We start from the raw sequence: 16,011 nt of genomic DNA on the forward strand, positions 1-16,011 counted from the left end.
TTTCTTTATATACATTTACTTGATTAATTTAAAAATAAGGCTACAACTCTACAGTGTCTTTGATTATACAACTGTACCTAACAAAATTAAATATTAAGGTTGAGATCCTACAATATTATTTATTATATTATACAAGTATAAGAAGAAGAAAAGAATCTTTTGCACTCTATGATGCCTTTTTGACTGCCATATGTGACTAAAAACCCCAAAAGACTGCACAGCCTTGACATGCTAATTTAATTCACTTGCTGACATGGTATTTGGTACAGTCTCCCAAAAAGAAAGAGCCTTCTTTCTGGGCTGCATTATCTTTTTTACTGATTCATCTGTTGATTACCACCTCAGTGGATTGCTTATAATATTAATACTTAATGAACCTGAGGTGACATCTTTGCAAGTTCTGTCCAAAGATATAAACAGAAGGAAGCAGGTGCTCTTCATATCTGAAAAGACAGACCAGAGCATATATGGAACTTTACTGAAAAAATACCGTCAGTGATTAGCAAGTCCATTGATTGTCTAATTGACAATTAATTTAACTTCGACATATTGTGGCAACATGATCAGACTTCCTGAGGTCAATAAATGGCATTGTTAACTTAATGTTTGTGGTAAAATACTTTGTACAAAAGCAAAATTAGTTTATTGCGCCTCAAACCCTTTAACCTCTTTTATTTTGAAGGCCGGACGCCTGAACCGGACTCGCGCTGTTGGAACTCATCTGTCACTGCGCTGCTGCTGCTGAAAGCCCTCCGCGGACATGCGCACTGAGGAGCTCCCAGGGCACGCTGGAGACGTAGTGCTGCAACTGGTATCATTGTGGCTCCGGGCACGCGACGGCGAGGATGTGTTTGCAATGTTCGGACGGAGCCAAAATGGCGACCCAGCTCGTATTTTGCATGTGGTAAAGTCCTGGGAAAGCGGTGCTAAAAATGGTTAACTAGTGGGGCAGTGCCGTTTGCATCGTTATAAACAACGTAGTGGTTACGGTGACAAACACACCCTGTGTGCTGGCTGTAGCTATCCGTGTAACCGCAGTTTTTAGCGGGATACAGGTGAACTACACTCCCGGGTTAGCTCACTGCGGAGTGATACGAGTCGTCTCTGGAATCGCGAGATTACAGGCGCAGACTACCGTAGCTTTATTGAGGAAGTGTTAATTTTTCTTTAATTCAAAGACTACAGTGACCACAGATTGTCTGTAGATTGTGAGTGTGGGTCTCTGGAGGTTGTGTATGTGTTTTTAATTTTTTAAAATTCAGTTACAGGTGTTATGTGGAACCAAACAGTTTCAGGTGAAAGTGTCGGCTAATGAACTAAGAGTGGGAGGATGTTTGTAACTGAAAGCTGATATTTCAGCCTCCACCTCAAATGACCTCAATACATTTCCTTGTGGTTGACACACAACACACAGTTTGAAGCAACAGTCTTTGTTTATTACAGTGATAGAAAAGCAAACAAGTGGCCACATGTCCTCACCACAACCATAATCTGCTCACCTGCAGGCCTCATTAGCACCTCTGCTACCTGTAGAGGTGCACAGAGAAGTACAAAATCATGGATTCTTCGTCTTAAACACAAATATAGCTCATTCTTTAAATAGAAACCAATAGCTACTGATAAATTATCAATGCTGCTAACAAATCAAAATGTTGATTCAGTAAGAAAAACATGAATTGTTTTTTCCATTACACCATCAGAGCACATCTGTTGAGTAAGCAAATCCCTTTTGCATTTGCAGTTACAGGCCAAATGCATTGATACTGCCAAATTTTGATTGACAGTGAAATTTTATTTGACAAACAAGTTTCTTCTGACCTGAAGCGACATAAATAAGTGATGGAAGGTGGTGGGACGTGTGTTAGAGATGTTGTTGATTATACATTTTAATCCTCTACGTTTTGTCTGGTAATTTCAACCATTATGTAGCGCATTGTAATACATTATAAATTGAGAACAGCTGACACAGTAGTTCTCTAGTCAGTTACTAGTCAACTGCAAGTCATAGCAACAATCCAAGAGTGTGTAATTTGGGTCCATCACTGACAGAGTTGCACATTGTGGTAGCTTATAGCTATATCCAAGTGTTTTCAAGTGCCAGTGGCCACAGTGCAAAACATTATCAAAAAGGTACAAGGAGTGCCACACTGTGAAAAATCTTACAGTGCTGGTAAGGAGCTAAAAGTGGCACCTGTGCTGGCAAGAACTGGAGAGGTTAAACTGTAGAGAGCAATCCAAGGGTCACAACCAAGACCATCCAACACGTCAGCCAGACACTGAACAAGGCTGGCTTCCATTGATGTCAACCAAGGAGGACTCATCAATACAGGCCCACTGAAGCTCGCCTGGACAAAGAACAAAGTTTTGTTCATCAGTTTTGTGGTCAAATATGATGAAAATAGAGTTGTTTGGACAGGGGACATATTCAACTCCAAGAACACCACCCCAATAGTTAAACATGGTGGTAGGATTGTATTACCTTGTGGGTTTTTTTCACCCGACCGACCAGACGACCTTGTTAAAGTAAACGACATCATAGGAAAAGAGGACTATATTAAGATTGCATAGGACAGTCTGCAGAAAAACTTGACCTTGTATTGGAGCTTCCAACAAGACAATGATTTTAAAGCAAACGGCCAAAGTGGAGAAGAAACGGTTAACAGAAAACAATATGGAGATGTTGAAGCAGCCCAGCCAGAGTTCAGACTTGAATCAGACTTGAATCTGTGGAAGAACTGAACACCAGAGTGATGATATGGAGCCTTCAACCTCAAAGACCTGGAGATCATCACAAAGAGGATAAAAAAAACCCAGTGGAGACATTCAGACAGACTGTTAGAAATTACAGGAACTGATTGATTGTTGTGGTAGCAATACAAGCTTTGCAGTTGATAACTGAGAAAAGATATGAATATTTTTGTGCATGGCAATTTTGTGAAATAAAAAAATCATCATTAGTATCTGTAACACGTCTTCCCTTACTTGTTCATGTAATATTAAGCCAAAAGAAACCCTCAGGTGAAATAAAGAATCCCATAAATCACCACTTCAGCCTGAAACAGAGCATGCTACAGCAGGAATGTGGATTCCATCATGACTGTTTTCAAGTCCATACTAAAAGAAGCCTCCATGTATTCAAACATATGACATTACAGCTCTTTACACAGTCATGAATTACCAACAGTTGTCTTTGTAGACTGGCAGTGTGGTTTTTGTTAAGCAGTAGGCCTGCGGTGTACTAACTGGCTTAACGTGTTGGGCCCCCCTTCACTCACACAGAAGTCAGCATAAGATTTGTTTGGCTATGAGAATGATGCATCTTTTTCATATGTTGTCAGATATTAAAATATGAAAGCTGCATTTAGAAAAAAAATGCCATTGTGATAAAAATCAAGCAGAAGTAGTTACAATTTAATGAAGAACTTATAATAAATGTTACTCTCTTTAAAGCAAAGTCTTCCTTTTCCTGAGATCTCAACATTTCAGTTGCTCTGCATCTTGGGTCAATTTTCAAAAGTATCCAAACAAACAAAAAACAAAGTTTGTAGATGCCAGACAAAAACATACGTCCACTAACTACTATTAATGCTCCAGAAAACATCACTAAATTACCACTTTAAGCTGACATTTTGAATGTAAATGAGATAAACCTGATGCCTGTCAGATACCTTTTGAGGTTGACATATTTAGAATTTTTGGGTACCTGGTATAGTACACTGACTGTTATGGTATTATTTAATGCTAATTATTACTACTTTTTTTTCATGAAATTTCATTTAAATTTCTTAAGATATAAAAGAATTCCCAGTGGTCCATCTTGTTATCACGTGTATTTATAATGGTTTACACCTGATGCTACAATCTTGGCACTATCTTCAGACTAGGTAATTAATATTGAAAGTGTACAATCAAGTTTTGTATTTATTTTGTAAATCTTCTAAGCACTTTATTTGATATTTTATTATATTTTACTATGTATGTATGTAGATTCTATGCTCATCAGTATGCTGAGGCCATTATGCTATGCGCCTGTGGAGAGCAGCTGACCTGTCAGGTGACCCGTCCTCGTTTCGCCAGAGTCTTTTCATGTGTCTTTGTCTGAAGAAAAACATTTACACTCTAAAACATTCGTATGAGACGGTGATTTAATGAACACTTTTGGGAGCATAAATAGCGTGTGCTCTTAATTTAACATGTCAGTCACTGTTGGCCTCGTGTGTTTTTACATGGTTTAATATCTTTCACTAGTATATATTACTAGTAGTACTTGAGGACATTTTCCTATACAGACTGTAAGGGGCCATATTGGGTATATTTAAAGAACAATTCCACAGCATTTAACTGCTATTTAAAGGGTGGTCTGTGTACCAAGACTTGATTATTTTAACATATAGGAGCAGCAACCAGTGCTGTTTCCATAGCCTCATGTTTTTGCATTTTTGTTCAGAGTATAATGTTTAAAAAACTGCATTTGAATGAGATAACTATGCAATTCTTAGATATGAAGAGACAATGATTTTAAATTGGAGCAGCCTTCATTTACCATCTACACAACAAAGACATTTTTATTTCTGATTAGAATTGTCACAGCAGGAAAACCACATGTACAGCTAATGCTGACTCTGTCCCATGTACTGGTGTACCATGAATAAGATCATTAATTATACCTGTAGCTTCCTGCTGTGACATATCAAAATGTCTGCCGTTGAAAAGGCCAACAACGGACTTCCGGTGGTGCCATGTTGTAGATAGTAGCAGGAAAAGTAGCTCCGAAGAAAACCCATTAAATCTAGCTCTTAACTACAGCAACAACGACAGAAAGTACGAAAATCCGGAAAATAAGTCGACGGACAAAGTATATGAAAAATATGTTTAAGATAGGGGAGTCGTGAGAGGAGGACGGTGCAAAGGAAAGTTGTACCGAGTCAGCGGAGGGAACGACCCCAGAGACGCAGCGGCTAGAGTCGGCTAGCAGAGAACATGATTCCGTCATATTAATGGAGCTGCGCAAATTAAGACAGGAACATGCCGAAGCAGCAAGTCACAACAAGAAAGCAATGGCTAGGCTCGAAACGAACATGAAACAGCTTATGGAAAGAACGACATTCCTTGAGCAAAGAACGGGGCACATGGAAGAAAGAATTGGAAATACGGAGGACAGGGCGACGCGACTGGAGAGCTCAGCCGCCTTCCTTCTTCAGCAAACGGCCAAACTCTCAGTCAAGTGCGATGACTTGGAGTCAAGAATGAGGCGCAACAACATACGGATTCACGGCATCCCAGAGGGTGCAGAGAAGAATGATACCATCGACTTCATAACGGGACTTATTAAGGCCAAAATCCAAATCGCAGGCGACATGGAGATACGTATCGAGAGGGCGCACCGGTCACTGGTGGCTGAACCCAAGGACAGCGCGGCCCCGCCAAGAGCAATCATTGTGCGCTTTCTGGATTACAAAGTTAAGGAATATGTGATACGGCAAGCCTGGAAACAGAAGACTACATACGAGGGACAAACCCTCTACTTTAATCAAGACTACACAACGGAGGTTCAAAAGAAGAGGAAACAGGTGAGGGATGTCATTAAAAAGCTGAAGGAGAAAAACGTGAAGGCACAGTCCCCGTACCCAGCCCAGATTAAAGTGTTTTTGGACTCTGGAACAAAGACATTCGCCACACTGACGGAAGCGGCACCTGTATTAAAGGACATGGGGATTAATGTGGACGAAGACAGGACGGAGAGGCCCAGAGAATGATGATGCAGAGTGGCTGGACCACGGCGACGGGTCAGAGAGGGAGGAGGAGATGATGGCCCCACATCACAGAAGAAGATCAACACTCACCACCTCTACTGAAACCGTAAGAACAAAAAAACTAATAAATACATAAATAAGAATAATACAAACAAAGGTGAAATGTAAAAATTAGCAGTTAAGAATAGGGAATTATTTTCATATTTGCCCTCACTACAAGACCCAGTAAACATGAGAGAAGCTAGGTTAAGTACTACTTGTTAAAGTGACAGAAATACTGGTTTTATGAAGAGTGAATTTAAAACTTAGTTTTTAACAACCTTAGGTTGTGGTTGCACATAGTGCTCTTTCCCTGGAGAGAAAACGTCACCACTCTCTGATGATGGTACTTTTGGAAGAGACCTGTTCATGTTCCTGTTTTACATTGGTTCTGATGGAGATATACCTTTTTTGTTTTCTTCATTGTGTAAGTTTTTGCTTAATTTCTTTCTTTTGTTTGAGGTGTCTAGCTTATGGGTCGTATTTGGAAATAATATGAATAAGTTTAATCTTGTGACATACAATGTGCATGGTCTGAATCATCCCATTAAGAGGAAGAAGATACTGAGCCAACTGAAAAAATTACAATGTTCAATAGCTTTACTATAAGAGACACATCTGACTGACACTGAACATAAAAAACTAAAAAGGGAATGGGTGAACCAGGTATCTTATGCCTCATATGGCAAAAGGAGAGGGGTAGCTATTTTAATTGGTAAGGGTACACCAATTAAGGTTGAAAAAGAGATTAAAGATAACACTGGACGATATGTAATGATTGTAGGATCTATAGGAGACATGACCATTTCAGTACTGAATGTGTTTGCCCCAAGTGAGGAGAAAGACATTTCTTAAACAGATAGCTAACGTAATAACCAGTGAAGCAAAGGGGATGTTGCTTATGGGGGGTGATTTTAATACAATACAAAATGGCAGATTAGACAGATTTCCTCCAGATCACGGACCAAGCACAAAAAAATCGACAGTATTGAATAACATGACTAAAGAGCTAGGTCTCACTGATCCATGGAGGGATAACAATCCAAAAAGGAAAGGTTATACATTTTATTCAAATCCACATGGTAGGTATTCGAGAATAGATTTCTTTTATGTTTCACAACAACATATACACAAAGTATTGAAATGTGGAATTGAAAACATTACTATAAGTGACCATGCACCTGTTACCCTAACCATAAATCTAGGTAATGAACACCCTTTCAGATACTGGAGGATGAATGTATCTATTCTGTCGAGTGAAAGTATAGTAAAAGAAATAAAGCAAAACTCTGTAACTCTGATGAACACTCCAGCCCAGTAGATGGCGGTAATGAACCCAAAGTCTGTTTGTAGCCATGAAGAAGAAGCACAGGAAGTACTGAGTGAAGTCAGGCACTGGTGAACAGTGAAGGAAGACGAGATTGAGCTTGTTGGGCAGAAAGTTTTCTTTTAAAAATCTTCCTGATGGCAGCTTGGATAAAAGCCTGGTTGTGTACAAATTGTACAACAAAGAGTTTTCTGATCACTGCGTCACTTCAAGCCGACGGTATCACCTCAATGTAAAACATGTTGCTGTTAGCACCAGAGCTAACGTTAGCTACGAGTCATGCTAACGGCTAACAGTGTAGCCATCCCATAATAGACAACTTTTCTAGACAGTGCTTGAGTTTACAGAAAATCTTAAAATGTTGAATAAAATCGCTATAATTGCACTTAGATTTGCAGTAATCTGTGAATGTAGCAGATCAAAAATGCAGATAAATAGAAATGAAACATTTTTGTGGTTTAAGTTTTTACTCCGTCGAGGCTCTGCCTCCTTGGAGGAGGAATAACCTAAACAACAAAAATATCTCTTTTAATAACTTAATTATAAACTTTTTGTTTATAAAAAAATTACATAAATAAAAATTGATATTCCTATAAAAAGAACCATCAAAATTCCACCATTTATCAGACCCAGAAAAGATGAAAACAGAATGAATCTCTGGATTTTCAACTTTATGAAGCTCCTTGAACTACTTATGCTGATTTTATGTGTCATACAATGGAAAAGACTAAATTCAGGCTTTAAGTCATCAAAATCACTTTTTTCTATATGTCCCATTTTCCTTTTTAAAAATAAATTTTAAATTATAAACACGTTTATGTCTATTCATTGATTCAACTGTCAACCACAATTTTATTTGAATTGAAAAACTTCACTTATTGTGTCAAATATTGCTATTTGACAAAACTGCAAATAATTGCAATTAATTACAAAGTAATGTAATTAATTAGATTAATTTTTTTATCACGTCCCACCACTACTACTAATACTTCTAAATAACCCATCCCAATCCATACCTGCCCTGTTGGAGAATCTTAGAGAATACGGAAAAATTTCAGGATATTTGACTAATGAAAACAAATCAATTGCTATGATGATCTCAGGTAATTGTCCAGTAGAGTTAAAAGAAAAGATTGGGTTTAAATGGACCGACAAAGGGTTTAGATATCTGGGTGTTGTTATTACTCCGAATGTCCCACAGTTATATGATGCAAATTATGGAAAACTGATAAAGGAAATTAAAAAAGACTTGGATAGATGGGCAATTTTACCCCTGACTCTTAGTGGGGTGGGTAGAAACAGTTAGAATGAATATTTTGCCAAGACTATTGTTCCTGTTTCAGTCACTTCCAGTAATGATTTCTTGCTCCACCTTTAAAGTGCTACACAAAAGTTTGTCAAAATTTCTGTGGCAAAACAAAAAAGCAAGAATTAAATATAAGACACTTTTAGCCCCCAAAAATAAGGGCGGGTTAAATTTACCATATCTAAGGAACTACTACTGGGCTGCTCAACTAAGAGCTCTTATATTATGGATAACTAAAGATAAAGATGCAATATGGGTGGAGATGGCGCAAAGGACATGCCCTAATGTGTCTTTGGAATCACTGCCATTTGTAACCAGGTCAGAGCAAAAGAAGCTTAAAATCAAAAACGATTTAATAATAGAAACAATGAAAATATGGTCGACAATACAAAAGAAATTAAATATATTAAGCTCTGTAAGTAAAGCAACAAAAATAGCCAAAAACCCAGACTTTGTGCCAGGGACTATGGATGCAGGATTTAAGAAATGGGCTAACAAGGGGTTAATATATATAGCACTAATTTTTACAAGGCCAATATTGAAATCATTTGAACAACTCAAACAGGAATTTAATCTACCAAATAATGATTTTCATAAATATTTGCAATTGAGACACTATCTCCAGAAACATAGTGAATGGGAAAGAATAAGCAAAGACCCAAAAAAGGTTGAAGAACTGTTTATGTCATCTTCAGAAGAAGAATCCAAAAAAGGACTGATTTCAAAAATATATAAAGCACTACAATATGAATCTAATGACAATAATAGGGATGTTAAAGAAAGATGGGAATTGGAAGCAAACGTAATAATAACAGATGATGATTGGGAGGAACCGTTCAGTTCTGGACATAAATTAACAAACAGTCCAACATGGAGGGAGTTTGATTGGAAAATGAAGATGCGTTACTTTAACACCCCATCTGTTATAGCAAATCATAGTAAAACATCAGATCTGTGTTGGAGAACTGTGGCATAGTGGGTGACTTCACTCATATATTTTGGGATTGCCCGAAGATCATAGACTTTCGGAGGTGTGTGAAAACAGTAATAAAAAGAATTCTGGGTGTTGATATCCATCTTGACCCAACCCTGTACATACTTGGGATATTACCTGAGGATCTGATAGACAGAGATTGTAGATACCTATTGAGAGTTCTGCTCTTGATAGCAAAGAAAATGATCACAATCAATTGGTTGAAACCACATCCCCCTAACATAATACAATGGACAGACAGAGTAAAAAAGGTTTTTATGATGGAAAAAAATAAAGCAAGACTACAACTGAAACTAGGAAAATTTGAGAGAAGATGGAAACTGATTATACAAGTGATGTCAGAGCTCTAAATACCTCCCTTTTTTTCATTTTTTTTTCTCTTTTTGGTTGCGTTCTTACCTGTGCGAGTGAATATTAGAAGTCAGAATTCAAGACTTGTTGGTATCTATGTAAAATATGTAATCTTGACTAGTGTATGACTTGTACGGAAAGGAGATATATCTATTTATGACTGAAGGTAACAACATATGGACTGAGTAGTTTGTAAATTGTGGTGGTTTGATTTTTGTACATCTTCTTCTGTTTTACCTACGTGGAATAAATAAAAAGTTCAAAAAAAAAGAAAAGGCCAACAACAACATGTGGTTTACAGCAAATTCAATTAAGAAATTACCACTTTGATTCAATATTAACAACAAAATGGAGATTCAAGGAAAAGATATTTCTGACATTAGCATCTCATGAAGTTTTTAAGAACATGAAAAACAAATACAGAAAATTAATTACATGACAACCACAAATATATCTTGCTCTCTGCTACTTGAAAGTGCAACTAAATTAAAAATCATTAAAGAAAATAAATTCTGTATTTGATGGTGAGGGATGAGAACCACGAGACAAAGAAACACACACAAAAATAATCTTTTCGAGCCTTTTAAACAAATCTTGACATCGGTGTGCTTTCTTCAAGCGGGACAGTGGGTCAGGTCAGTGGTTATCACTGACACCTTAAAGCTAAATGTTTTCCATCCTCTTATAACTTTTAAATTCTCCTGATATTTATGTGAATTTTTTCCATAAATTGTATTTCGCTCACTCAGCTAAAAGACTGTGAATGACTGACGCCTGACTGGTTCATGTCAGAGCTATTTATGATTTTTCTGACAGACGTTATTTGATTTATGATATAATTTTTGGTTGGCAAGCTCAAGTTTACACCGATCAGACAAAACATTATGACCACCTGCCTAATGCTGTGTTGGTCCTTTATGCTGCTGAAACTCCTCTGACCCAGTGGGGCATGGAACCAGGACCATTGGGGATGTCTGTGGCACCAGGATGGTGGCAGTGAATTCTGTGGGCTGCAGGGTGGGACCTACATAGATCAGACTTATCCTGGTACATTCCACAGATGCTCAGTAAGATCTGGAGAGTGTGGAACCCGGTTGAACACCTTAGCTCTGTCGTTTTACCCGGGCCAATCCTGAGCAGTTTTTGTGATGTGTCGGGGTGCATTGTTCTGCTGAGGGTGGAAACTGGCATCAAGGACTGCTGTTGCCATGGGAGGTCGGGGGGTTGCTTGACCTGCAATGTTTAGGTGAGTGGTACATGTAGACATCCACATGAATGTCAGAACTCAAAGTTTCCCAGCAGAACGTTGCATCATAACAAGATGACTGCTGTTTTTCACTTCACCTGTCCAGCTCAAAGACTGTGTTCCATACTTCTTTTAACTTTAAGTTCGTAGTACAGCTGCCCTTACAGATTACGTACTGTTTCTTGCCATGTGCATGCAACTGGGGGTACTCCAAAATAACATTGCGCCTTAAACTGTTGTCATCTGTAGTGTGAAATGAGCAGTCATCCACTTGTTTATACCTGTGTGTGACACTGAGACATATGTGATGTGACCTTGCAGAGGATTGTGGGTCAGAATGGCCAGAAAAGGATACTGACTTGCATATTTCAAAATCAAACCAGATGTAATTGGACATCCAGGTATTTTTGGCTTATTGCATTAAACATGGTGTATTGGGACATACTAAATCTTTTCTCAGGTGTACTATAGATATGGAAATATGGATATTAGAACACAGCCAAACTGACAGCTGGTTCTTCCTGAAGGAGGCGGGAACAGCAGCAGCTCATTGGTTTTCATACCAAAAACAGGACTGAAACCAGTTATACAGTCACGGTGAAATGAACCACCGTTTCAGTATTTTGAGTTGAAAAACTGAAAGACTTGCTGTGGGGACAAGTGAGATTTATTTGCTGAAAAGGGACCGGATATACTCCAAAACAGCTGAGACTGACAAATAGAAGCCAAAATTGGCTGTATTTATGTTCAGGGACCCTCACAGGTAACATAAACCCCACACTGGGCAACATTCTAGCCATGTTTTATGTCCAACACTCATCAGCCAGAAAGTTTATCATCTTTGCTGAGATTCACAGCCTCTCAGTGTGTTTTTTCCCTGCATCATTGTGGAAACAGCATCTACTTCTATGAAGAGACTGTCCAGTTATGTTATGTGTAAAAGACATTCTGTTACTTTTCAGGCTCACAGGTCAATTTAAAGTCTAATACGCACGTTTGATCAACTCCTAGGTCTCCTTTAGTTATTGCTTTACCACAGATTCTGTCACTACGCTATAGGGTCACGTGGTGTTCTGTCAGAAAGTGTACTGTACAGTTACACGCGCACGCACCCACGCACAAACTGCCCACTCCAGAGTTGCTGTTCAGTGGTGGGAAAGCCCTGTAATCAATGTCTCCACAGGATGGCAGTATGAGTCTGAGTGTGTGCATGCATGCGTGCGTGTGTGTGTGTGTACAAGCCCTGCGTGTGTGTATGCGTGCGTCCCTTGCGTGTGCGTGAATCTGCGTGGGAGTTCCTTCTTTCGCCATTCCGGGGTGTTGCCAGCTGCACGGCACCGCTTGCAGAGGCGTCCTGGAGAGGTAGAGCACTGCGCGTCTCTTCTCTCTCCAAGGCGTCTCTTCGGCCTCTAACCTCCAGAGTCTACTCCCCCCACCCACCACCACCACCACCACCTCCTCCACCAGCAGCAGCAGCACTGCTACAGCAGCACCCCCACGCCCCCCGCCCCCCTCTCAAAAAAAAGAAAAAAAAAAACAAATTCGGGATCCAAGCATGCCACAACAGCAGCTGGGTATCCGCCTATCCTCCCCCAAAGTCACCGCAGGCGCAGCAGCAGGCTTCCCCCGTCCGAGAGAGCACGGAGACTCCACCGAGTGATGCCACTACTGCATCAAGACAAGCACCCAGCGACCGCGTATATTGTCGACGCCTGCCGGAGGACCCACCGACATCACAATCTCGGCCCTTGACAGAAGAGAGAGCCCCCCCCAACCCCCCCTCGGCTCCGTTCCCGTCCCGACTCCAGGATGTCCGACAGCAACGCAAGTCCCGCCGACCGGGTGATCAAATGTAGGCATGCCAAACCCTGCACGGCCAGTGAGAGCTCCTCTGTGCCAATAATTCTGCCGTAACTTATCGTATTTTTGTTCTGTTTGCATCCCTGTCGTTGCACCAGTGTCTCATATTCGCACGTTTTCTTTTCTTTTTGTACTGAGTCCGTCCTTTTGTTGTTATCATGGCAGCTTATAATAAAAGCAGCATATTTGGCAGGAGAGTCAGCATGTATGTGCCTCTGAACCTTTTAGGGGAGGGAGGTGGTGATGGAACGGGGAAGGGGGTGGGGGTATCCAGCACGATACGCCATAATCAGGGTCTTCCCTCGTTATTCTATTAGAATTCACCCCCTCACTGAGGCATCACCCCATTTTCTAACGGGGGATGTCTCTTCCTCTATGTATAGCCAAAGCAATTGTGCGACACCCTGTGCTGCATGAGCTCCATACGCGCTCAGGCTCCTAGCGGTGGTTTCGTGTTACTGAATAATACCCTACAGAGACGAGAGAGCGGCAGAGAGAAGAAAAAGCAGGGAGGGAGAGAGGGAGAGGAGCATCTTGTTCCAATGAAACATCAAGCAGTGTGACGATGACAGCGAAAGGCAGACATAAAGGTAAATAAATGCTGCGCGTAACGAGCGATCGTTGGTGTTGTGGTTCCGCTGTGGATGTGAATGATGTTGCGTGTATGCAACGATTTACGGAGGGAGAGAGACGGGGGAGGCAGTGAGAGGGAGAGGATGCTATAGGGGAGACTTGTCGCTCGGAGAGTCAAGGATTTTTGATCTTTGTCTCCCAGTATTTATAAACCGTGTCTGGCTGCGCGTCATGGTGATGCCAGTGCGCGTTGAATGTGCCAGAAAACATCCATACGTTGGCCTAGATTCGCGATCCGCTTTTTATTTTTAGTCAAATCTGAGCCAAAGTCGGATAATCGATCGGTTTGAATAGCCGGTAGGCTGGTAACTTTGCCAGGCCGAGTGCGCACCTGCATCCTCCAGCGACTTTAATTGCACAGGCCTGTATGATGAACTCACCCTGATGTTTGCTGATGTGACGTTTAAAAACCCCCACGAGTGAACGTGACAGACCTACGAGTCGATGTTTTTTTCCACTGAGGCCTGAATGTCAGTGGGTGATTCTGCCTCTCCCGTGCGTATCGTCTCCGTAAAAGGTCTCCCTGGCTTCCCCCTCGTTTCCCTGAGTGTCAAATGAGAGACAAAATGGAGTTTAGGGATGCTGGGCTGCGTATCCGAGCCGCGGATGATGCATCCCGCTCTGATGGTGTTGTTGCCTCATTGGATTATGGAATATTTAATGTATTCAGAGTGTCTGTTTCTGCTTTTACGCGTGGGCGGCTATACTGGGGAGGCTTTCAGGAGGGGCTCCGCTCGGGGTTGTGATCCGCGGAGCCTGCACAGATTGTCGTGTTTATCGGGTCACAACAAGGCTGGCATGCACGCAGCCTGTCACATGCGACGGCGTCTCTCCCCCCACTGGCTCCCCCTTATTAAAGCCGCAAAAAGGGCTCTCTGTCGGAAGAAGCGGAGCTGACAGTTGGATGCGTCGCTCGGGCATGCCCCGGTATTCCGTGCGTGCGTCGTGCTTCGGAAAGGGGTGGGGTGGGCTGGGGACGTGGGAGGTGGGTGATGATGATGGTGGCGGTGAGGGGTGGAGGGGGTCTTGCAGCTTTTTTGCACGTAGGATTCAGGACTGCACGTGCATATGCCTATGGCTGCGAGCTTGTGTGTGCAGCTACGTGGATGCAGTCGTGCAGGGGCGGTGCTATCTGCAAACTCAGAGTCCATCCATCACATCGGGCCTCCACACCTTCACCACTTAGATCCACAGCTCTCCTCCTCGTGTGTATTTTTACATCTTTGCTTCTGTTTGCATGTGTGTTTTAATGCAGCTGGGCCACCCGAGCTCAGTTGCCAACACTGGAACAAACTGAGCGGCCTATATCCTCATCCTCGTGCATCATCCATCATGCACACACACACACACACATGCATCCTCTCACAAACAGCAATTCATCAGTCAGATGAGAATGATTTAGTATGAATGAAGCTGCACGGGGAGTGAGGCATCAGTCACAGGGAAGTCATTTGTGGCAGATGGACTGTGGCCCGGTAGTTCCCCACATTATGGATTTTAGCACGTAGAAGTGCACAGAGATGGAGCCAAAGGACAAAGCTTATACCGAGAGGAAGGGACAGAAAGTGTGGGGGCGAAGTGAGGGAGAGAGGGAAGGAGAGAATGTGACAAGGCCATGGAGGAGGTGAAGTAGCTGCAGCGAGAGGGAGGAAAGGAGACACAGCGGGCCAGAGAGAAAACAGAAAGACAAGAGAAGTAGTATTTCACACTGCTGAGTTGCAGGACGGCATCCTCTGACTTAACCAGTGGAGTCCTCACACCTATTTCCATTACTTATCATGCAAACGTGTGTGTGTGTGTGTGTGTGTGTGTGTGTGTGTGTGTGTGTGTGTGTGTGTGTGTGTGTGAGAGTGAAAAACAGGCAGCAGGCTTCAGAGCAAACATTTGAGAATAGAGGGAATAGGTCCAGCTGCTCTGTACCGAAGCTCTTAAGATAAGAATCAAAACATACCAAATGTCTAAAACCTTTGTACAGTAGTGTATACACACTCATACGATGTATACATGAAGGCTGCTACTGTGCTGGGTTCAGTAAAAACAGACCCACTAACCATCATCAAAGTGCACAACTGGTGCTTAATTGACAAGAAAAAAAAATCAGTGGAAGTATTAAAGATAAATTACATGTGTAAAATTTGCAGAAGACCCTTATGAAAACAGTGGAGCTGTGTAACACGTGATACCACTGGGCTAATGCTTGACTCCTATTGAGAACATGAAGGTAAATAATGCACATTATGCATCATGTTTAATGCACAGTGCACCGCCTTTTCATGATAAAACACGTGTAATTAATATCGTCAGCCAAATGACACATTTTTTCCCCATATGTCAGCATAGTTTCAGGATTATAGTATTGTGAACGTTGGCTGACTTTCTTGGCCTACTGGGTAACTTGCAGAGCTTGCTGAACCAAGCATTTGTAGGTTACATCTTCCTAAATTTGAAGTATAACATGTTTTTTTTCTCCATTTCTCTATTTCATGTGATTGTTAATCAAAT

The 16,011-nt window shown here is 41.3% G+C and overlaps 1 protein-coding gene across 3 annotated transcripts in view; it reads left to right on the plus strand.

Moving 5' to 3' along the window:
* The first annotated feature begins 12,448 nt into the window (after positions 1-12,448).
* Positions 12,449-16,011, plus strand: part of ppp3cb (protein phosphatase 3, catalytic subunit, beta isozyme) — a 38,821-nt gene continuing 35,258 nt past the window's right edge. The window contains exon 1 of one of the 3 annotated variants that reach the window (XM_023268833.3): positions 12,449-12,868. In XM_023268833.3, the coding sequence (XP_023124601.1) occupies positions 12,826-12,868 (43 nt within the window). In that variant the 5' untranslated portion in view covers positions 12,449-12,825. Of the gene's footprint in view, positions 12,869-13,266; positions 13,467-16,011 lie in introns of those variants that run through there. The other 2 variants (XM_023268835.3, XM_023268834.3) reach the window with 2 other exon arrangements.

This window comes from Amphiprion ocellaris, chromosome 13 (genome assembly GCF_022539595.1).
Source record: "Amphiprion ocellaris isolate individual 3 ecotype Okinawa chromosome 13, ASM2253959v1, whole genome shotgun sequence".
In the NCBI taxonomy this organism is placed as follows: Eukaryota; Metazoa; Chordata; class Actinopteri; family Pomacentridae; genus Amphiprion; species Amphiprion ocellaris.